The following is an 8,719-nucleotide window of genomic DNA, read 5'->3' as shown; positions in this document are numbered from 1 at the left end:
GGAGGGAGTCCCACAGTTTGGAGGCTGAGGGAGGGAGGGAGGGAGTCCCACAGTTTGGAGGCTGAGGGAGGGAGGCCCACAGTTTGGAGGCTGAGGGAGGGAGTCCCACAGTTTGGAGGCTGAGGGAGGGAGGGAGGGAGTCCCACAGTTTGGAAAGTGCGGGAAGTGAGGGAGGGAGTGAGGGAGGGAGGGAGTGAGAGAGGGAGTGAGGGAGTTAGGGAAGGAGGGACTGAGTGAGGGAATGAGTGAGGGAGTGAGTGAGGGAGGGTGTAAGGGAGGGAGAGAGTGAGTGAGGGAGTTAGGGAATGAGTGAGTGAGTGGGTGTGGGAGGGAGTGAGGGAGTTAGGGAATGAGTGAGTGAGTGACTGAGTGTGGCAGGGAGTGAGGGAGTTAGGGAATGAGTGAGTGAGTGAGGGAGTGAGCGAGTGAGTGACTGGGGAGGGAGTGAGTGAGTGAGGGAGTTAGGGAGTGAGTGAGGGAGTGAGTGAGTGAGGGAGTGTGGGAGTGAGTGAGGGAGTGAGTGAGTGAGGGAGTGAGGCAGTTAGGGAGTGAGTGAGTGAATGAATGAGTGTGAGGGAGTGAGTGAGGGAGTGAGTGAGGGAGTGAGGGAGTGAGGGAGTGTGTGAGTGAGTGAGTGAGGGAGTGAGTGAGGGAGTGAGTGAGTGAGGGAGGGAGTGAGTGATTGAGGTAGTGAGGGAGTGAGTGAGGGAGTGAGTGAGTGAGGTAGTGAGTGAGTGAGTGAGTGAGTGAGGTAGTGAGTGAGTGAGGGAGTGAGTGAGTGAGTGAGGGAGTGAGTGAGTGAGGTAGTGAGTGAGTGAGGGGGAGTGAGTGAGTGAGGTAGTGAGTGAGTGAGGGAGTGAGTGAGTGAGTGAGTGAGTGAGGGAGTGAGTGAGTGAGGTAGTGAGTGAGTGAGGGAGTGAGTGAGGTAGTGAGGGAGGGAGTTACCTGCATTTCCCGCTCTCCGTATTTCTGAGGGTTTTTACTCATTTGGCTTTTCCTCCGGAGTTTCTTCAGCTCCGAGTGACATTTGGAGATGGAGTCGGTTTTCCCCCGGATTCCCGCTTGGTGCTTCCTCAGCGCAGACTTCACCCAGGGAGGGAGGAGAGAGGCTGTTACAGAGTGAGGCTGTCCCTCCCTCCGGTGTCCCCCCCTCCATCCGCTGTCCCTCCCTCCACTGTCCCTCCCTCTGCTGTCCCTCCCTCCACTGCCTCTCCCTCTGCTGCCTCTCCCTCCCTCCCTCACTCCGCTGTCCCTCCCTCCACTGCCTCTCCCTCCACTGCCTCTCCCTCCCTCCCTCCGCTGTCCCCCCCTCCATCCGCTGTCCCTCCCTCCACTGCCTCTCCCTCTGCTGCCTCTCCCTCCCTCCCTCACTCCGCTGTCCCTCCCTCCACTGCCTCTCCCTCCCTCCCTCCGCTGCCTCTACCTCCCTCCCTCCACTTCCTCTCCCTCCCTCCTTCTGCTTCCTCTCCCTCCCTCCGCTTCCTCTCCCTCCCTCCCTCCGCTTCCTCTCTCCCTCCGCTTCCTCTCCCTCCCTCCCTCCGCTGCCTCTCCCTCCCTCCGCTGCCTCTCCCTCCCTCCGCTGCCTCACCCTCCCTCCCTCCGCTGCCTCTCCCTCCCTCTCCCTGCTCGATTGACCGGCTGCCCCTCGACCCTCAGGCCCCTCGGAGAGGCTCCCTGGGCCCTGCCCCGCACAGCAAGAGGCCATTCAGCCCCTCACCGTGATGTGTCGAATGCGGGTTGGGGGGAAAGCAGGCTCGATGGGTGGAATGGCCTCCTCCTGACTCCTGGGCCCTGATATTCCGGCCGGCACTGGGATTTGGACTGGACACCAAGCTCCGAACCCACTGGCCACCCTCGCCTCAGCCCCCTGCAGCCCCTTGATCGAGTATAACTCCATCCACCTCCTTCCACACTTTCCCCGCTCTCTGGGTAAAGAGGTTCCTCCTGAACACACCTTCCATTGCTTCAATACTGACCGGCTCAGACCATCGGCCCAGCATCGAACCCTCTGACCAGGGGAAGGATTGTCCATCTCCACACTGACCCTCCCCAGACCAGACATCACCTCCAGATCAAATCCCCTCGAAATCAACAAACTACAACCTGGTCCAAACCTTCAACAACACCGACACTCTCACTGCCCTGGACCTATTTCTCAACATCGATTGTTCAAACCCTCCCCAGTGTCCTTATCATTGTGAAAATAATATAGAGACCGGAACTGTGCACGGTGCTCCGAGTGTGGTCTAACCGAGGGGGATACGGAGACCGGAACTGTGCACGGTGCTCCGAGTGTGGTCTAACCGAGGGGGATACGGAGACCGGAACTGTGCACGGTGCTCCGAGTGTGGTCTAACCGAGGGGGATACGGAGACCGGAACTGTGCAGGGTGCTCCGAGTGTGGTCTAACCGAGGGATACCACACTAATAGGGTTGTATTATAGACCGCCCAATAGTCAGAGAGAATTGGAGGAATAAATCTGTAGAGAGATAGCAGACCGATGTGAGAAACAGAAAGTTGTGATAGGAGGAGATTTTAACTTTCCACATATTGACTGGGACTCCCATACTGTAAAAGGGCGGGATGGCTTGGAGTTTGACAAATGTGTTCAGGAAAGTTTTCTAAATCGATATATAGAGGTACCAACGAGAGGGGACGCAATACTTGATCTCCTATTAGGGAACCAGACAGGTCAGGTGACAGAAGTATGTGTAGGCGAACATTTTGGGTCCAGCGACCACAATGTCATTAGTTTTAAGTTCATTATGGATAAGGGTAGGTCTGGTCCTCGGGTTGAGATTCCAAATTGGAGAAAGGCCAATTCTGTGGAAATGGGAAAGGATCTGGGAAGAGTGGATTGGGATAAGTTGTTTTCTGGGAAGGATGTGTTCAGTAAGTGGAAGGCATTCAAAGGCGAAATTTTGAGAGTACAGAGTTTGCATGTTCCTGTCAGGATTAAAGTTAACAGGCAAAGGGAACCTTGGTTTTCAAGGGATATTGGCGATCTGGTTAAGAAGAAGAGAGAGGTGTATAGCAGGTATAGGCAACAAGAAGCAAATGAGGTACTTGTAGAGTATAGCAAATGTAAGAAAATACTAAAGAAGGAAATCAGGAAGGCAAAAAGAAGACATGAGGTTGCTTTGGCAGATAATGTGAAGGTAAACGCGAAGGGTTTCTACAAGTATATTAAGAGTAAAAGGATAGTAAGGGACACAATTGGTCCCCTTGAAGATCAGAGTGGTCATCTATGTGTGGAGCGTCACGAGATGGGGGAAATCTTAAACAGTTTTTTTGCATCAGTCTTTACTCAGGAAACTGGCCTAGTGTATAAGGAAGGAAGGGAAACAAGCAGTAGTTTCATGGAACATATAGAGATTAAAGAGGAGGAGGTGCTTGCTGCCTTACAGCGAATAAAGGTAGATACATCCCCCGGGCCTGACATGATATTCCCTCGGACCTTGAGGGAGACTAGTGTAGAAATTGCAGGGGCCCTGGCAGAAATATTTACAATGTCCTTAGCCACGGGTGAGGTGCCCGAGGATTGGAGGGTAGCTCATGTTGTTCCGTTGTTTAAAAAAGGCTCCAAAAGTAAACCAGGTAATTACAGGCCAGTGAGCCTGACGTCGGTAGTAGGTAAATTATTGGAAGGTGTTCTGAGAGATCGGATATACCATTATTTGGACAGCCAAGGGCTGATTAAGGATAGTCAGCATGGCTTTGTGCGTGGTAGGTCGCGTTTGACCAACCTTGTAGAGTTTTTCGAGGAGGTTACCGAGAAAGTAGATGAAGGAAAGGCTGTGGATGTTGTCTATGTGGACTTTAGTAAGGCTTTAGTAAGACAAGGTCCCACATGGGAGGTTAGTTCAGAAGGTTCAGACTCATGGAGAGGTTGCAATACTGGATTGGAAATTGGCTGTGTGGGAGAAGACAGAGAGTGGTAGTGGATGATTGCTTCTCAGACTGGAGGTCTGTGACTAGTGGTGTGCCTCAGGGCTCTGTACTGGGACCATTGTTGTTTGTTGTCTATATCAATGATTTGGATGATAATGTGGTGAATTGGATCAGCAAGTTTGCTGATGATACTAAGATTGGAGGCGTTGTGGACAGTGAGTAAGGCTTTTAAAGCTTATCTGGACCAACTGGGAAAATGGGTCAGAAAATGACAGATGGAATTTAATGCGGAAAAGTGTGAGGTGTTGCATTTTGGAAGGACAAACCGAGGTAGGATATACACAGTGAATGGTCGGGCACTGAGGAGTGCGGAGGAACAAAGGGATCTGGGAGTTCAGATACATTGTTCCCTGAAAGTGGCGTCACAGGTAGACAAGGTTGGAAAGAAAGCTTTTGGCATTCTGGCCTTCATAAATCAAAGTATTGAGTATAGGAGTTGGGATGTTATGGTGAGGTTGTATAGGACATTGGTGAGGCCAACTTTGGAGTATTGTGTGCAGTTCTGGTCACCTAACTACAGGAAGGATATCAGTAAGATTGAGAGAGTGCGGAGAAGATTTACTAGGATGTTGCCGGGTCTTAAGGAGTTGAGTTACAGGGAGAGATTAAACAGGTTAGGACTTTATTCCTTGGAGCGTAGAAGGATGAAGGGAGATTTGAAAGAAGTTGACAAAATTGTGAGGGGTATAGACAGAGTAAATGCTCTTTCCACTTAGATTAGGAGAGATAAACACGAGAGGACATGGCTTTAGGGTGAACAGGGAAAGGTTTAGGGGGAACATTAGGGGGAACTTCTGCACTCAGAGAGCGGTGAGAGTGTGGAACGAGCTACCATCTGACGTGGTAAATGCGGGCTCACTCTTAAGTTTTAACAATAAATTGGATAGATACATGGATGGGAGAGGTCTGGGGGGTTATGGATTAGGTGCAGGTCAATGGGACTAGCGGAATAACATTTCGGCACAGACTAGACGGGCCGAATGGCCTGTTTTCTGTGCTGTAGCGTTCTATGGTTCTATGATGTGCACGGTGCTCCCAGTGTGGTCTAACCGAGGGATACGGAGACTGGAACTGTGCACGGTGCTCCCAGTGTGGTCTAACCGAGGGGGATACGGAGACCGGAACTGTGCACGGTGCTCCCAGTGTGGTCTAACCGAGGGATTTCACTGCAGCTTGAGCACATATTCCATTGAAAAGCAGAGAGAGGATCAGGACGTGGGTTTGCTTCAGGCTCTGATGAATGAATGTTGGGGCTGGGAGATTGGTGTTTTGGGGTGAAAGGGTTTAGTGCCCCCTCTGCTCTGGCACATACATCACCAGCCCGAGAAAGGAGCGGGTACAATCCAACATAAAGCAATGAAACAGCCAAGTGAAGATCGAGCGAGATTCGAGAATTTACTTACACTTAAATACTTAACATCCAAGTCCGACTTCTGCTCCAACTGGGTCAGCAGCTCAGAGCGGAACACCTTCACCTGTCAGTGACATAAAACACAGAGCAGAATCAAATACAACAGAGCCCTGTATCCAACCCCATGCTGTACCTGTCCTGGGAGTGTTTGATGGGGACAGTGTAGAGGGAGCTTTACTCTGTATCTAACCCCGTGCTGTACCTGTCCTGGGAGTGTTTGATGGGGACAGTGTAGAGGGAGATTTACTCTGTATCTAACCCCGTGCTGTACCTGTCCTGGGAGTGTTTGATGGGGACAGTGTAGAGGGAGATTTACTCTGTATCTAACCCCGTTCTGTACCTGTCCTGGGAGTGTTTGATGGGGACAGTGTAGAGGGAGCTTTACTCTGTATCTAACCCCGTGCTGTACCTGTCCTGGGAGTGTTTGATGGGGACAGTGTAGAGGGAGATTTACTCTGTATCTAACCCCGTTCTGTACCTGTCCTGGGAGTGTTTGATGGGGACAGTGTAGAGGGAGATTTACTCTGTATCTAACCCCGTTCTGTACCTGTCCTGGGAGTGTTTGATGGGGACAGTGTAGAGGGAGCTTTACTCTGTATCTAACCCCGTGCTGTACCTGTCCTGGGAGTGTTTGATGGGGACAGTGTAGAGGGAGCTTTACTCTGTATCTAACCCCGTGCTGTACCTGTCCTGGGAATGTTTGATAGGGGCAGTGCAGAGGGAGCTTTACTCTGTATCGAACCCCATGCTGTACCTGTCCTGGGAGTGTTTGATGGGGACAGTGTAGAGGGAGCTTTACTCTGTATCTAACCCCGTGCTGTACCTGTCCTGGGAGTGTTTGATGGGGACAGTGTAGAGGGAGATTTACTCTGTATCTAACCCCGTTCTGTACCTGTCCTGGGAGTGTTTGATGGGGACAGTGTAGAGGGAGATTTACTCTGTATCTAACCCCGTTCTGTACCTGTCCTGGGAGTGTTTGATGGGGACAGTGTAGAGGGAGCTTTACTCTGTATCTAACCCCGTGCTGTACCTGTCCTGGGAATGTTTGATAGGGGCAGTGCAGAGGGAGCTTTACTCTGTATCGAACCCCATGCTGTACCTGTCCTGGGAGTGTTTGATGGGGACAGTGTAGAGGGAGCTTTACTCTGTATCTAACCCCGTGCTGTACCTGTCCTGGGAGTGTTTGATGGGGACGGTGTAGATGGAGCTTTACTCTGTATCTAACCCCGTGCTGTACCTGTCCTGGGAGTGTTTGATGGGGACAGTGTAGAGGGAGCTTTACTCTGTATCTAACCCCGTGCTGTACCTGTCCTGGGAGTGTTTGATGGGGATGATGTAGAGGGAACTTTACTCTGTATCTAACCCCGTGCTGTACCTGTCCTGGGAGTGTTTGATGGGGACAGTGTAGAGGGAGATTTACTCTGTATCTAACCCCGTGCTGTACCTGCCCTGGGAGTGTTTGATGGGGACAGTGTAGAGGGAGCTTTACTCTGTATCTAACCCTGTGCTGTACCTGTCCTGGGAGTGTTTGATGGGGATAGTGTAGAGGGAGCTTTACTCTGTATTTAACCCCGTGCTGTACCTGTCCTGGGAGTGTTTGATGGGGATAGTGTAGAGGGAGCTTTACTCTGTATCTAACCCCGTGCTGTACCTGTCCTGGGAGTGTTTGATGGGGACAGTGTGGTCGATCTCTATAACTCACCATTTCTTCCATTTGCACTTGAATCTGTCGGTGAACCTCCGCCATTTGGAACAAAGTGTCCCCTGTTTAGGAAGAGGAAGGAATGATGGTAATAGTCGGATACGTTCTAGTTACCCTTGCCCCAGAGATTATAACGGAAGCTATGGGTTTGATTCTAACCGTAAACGAGAGGAGGCAGGGGTCCAGTTCTCTCTCCATCCCCCTGAGATATTACAATCGAAACACAGCAACAGGCAGCAATCGGCAAACCAGCGACAAACTCCCCGCGGCATTTAATATCTAATCGAGGGGCTCGGGGTGGTTTATATATAAAATAACAGATACCCGGGAGTGAGTTACAGACAGGAATCTAATCGAGGGGTTCAGGGAGGTTTATATATAGAATAACAGATACCCGGGAGTGAGTTACAGACTGGAATCTAATCGAGGGGTTCGGGGTGGTTTATATATAGAATAACAGATACCCGGGAGTGAGTTACAGACTGGAATCTAATCGAGGGGTTCGGGGGGTTTATATATAGAATAACAGATACCCGGGAGTGAGTTACAGACTGGAATCTAATCGAGGGGTTCGGGGTGGTTTATATATAGAATAACAGATACCCGGGAGTGAGTTACAGACTGGAATCTAATGGAGGGGTTCGGGGTGGTTTATATATAGAATAACAGATACCCGGGAGTGAGTTACAGACTGGAATCTAATGGAGGGGTTCGGGGTGGTTTATATATAGAATAACAGATTCCCGGACGTTGTAGATTTCCCTGCTCCCTCTCCCTATGGCTGAGTGTGGAAATTGTGTGAGGTTAATGGGCGAATGCTGTGTGAATTTCGAGAGGAATGTAAATCAGATGATGACAGAATGCCAAAGCAGGAAGGGTAGGAAATGAAACAATGGATTGAAAGGGAACGTATAAACATGGGCTGTTAATCTGTGGCCGCTTGGCAGCTGACTGTGTGCTTGGAATCGCCGTCTGAGGCTGCTTCATTTATTCCAACACTCTTCCCTCAACCCTCCACTCCCCTCGACACAGAGAGGAATAAAGTGATTCTCTCTCACACAGACACACACACACTCACACAAACACACACACACACACCGACTCACACACCGACTCGCACACACACACACACCGACTCGCACACACACACACACACACACACACCAACTCGCACACACACACTGACTCGCACACACACACCGACTCACACACAGACATACACACACACACACACACACCCCGACTCACACAACACACACACACACTCAGGCACACACACACACTGTCACACACACACACCGACTCGCACAACACACACTCAGACACACACACATCCCGACTCACACAACACACACACACACACACATACACACACACCCCGACTCACACAACACACACACACACACACGCTCAGGCACACACACATACCGACTCGCACAACACACACTCAGACACACACACACACCGACTCACACAACACACACACACGCTCAGGCACACACACACACTGTCACACGCACATACCGACTCGCACAACACACACTCAGACACACACACACACACACACACACGACTCACACAACACACACTCATGCACACACACACGCTCTCACACACACACACCGACTCTCACAACACACACTCAGGCACACAC

General features: G+C 51.0%; 1 protein-coding gene across 1 annotated transcript in view; it reads right to left on the bottom strand.

Moving 5' to 3' along the window:
• The window catches only part of LOC144677980 (BAR/IMD domain-containing adapter protein 2-like), a 20,307-nt gene extending 13,185 nt beyond the window's left edge, over window positions 1-7,122 (bottom strand). The window contains exons 1-3 of the mRNA XM_078537923.1: window positions 7,066-7,122; window positions 5,356-5,427; window positions 946-1,083 (exon numbers count right to left, since the gene is read on the bottom strand). Of these exons, the coding sequence (XP_078394049.1) occupies window positions 946-1,083; window positions 5,356-5,427; window positions 7,066-7,110 (255 nt within the window). The 5' untranslated portion in view covers window positions 7,111-7,122. The remainder of the gene's footprint in view (window positions 1-945; window positions 1,084-5,355; window positions 5,428-7,065) is intronic.
• Between the last annotated feature and the right edge of the window lie 1,597 nt (window positions 7,123-8,719).

This window comes from Cetorhinus maximus, unplaced genomic scaffold (assembly GCF_964194155.1).
Source record: "Cetorhinus maximus unplaced genomic scaffold, sCetMax3.hap1.1 HAP1_SCAFFOLD_3370, whole genome shotgun sequence".
Classification (NCBI taxonomy): domain Eukaryota; kingdom Metazoa; phylum Chordata; class Chondrichthyes; order Lamniformes; family Cetorhinidae; genus Cetorhinus; species Cetorhinus maximus.
This window is presented reverse-complemented; position numbering and strand designations above follow the sequence as displayed.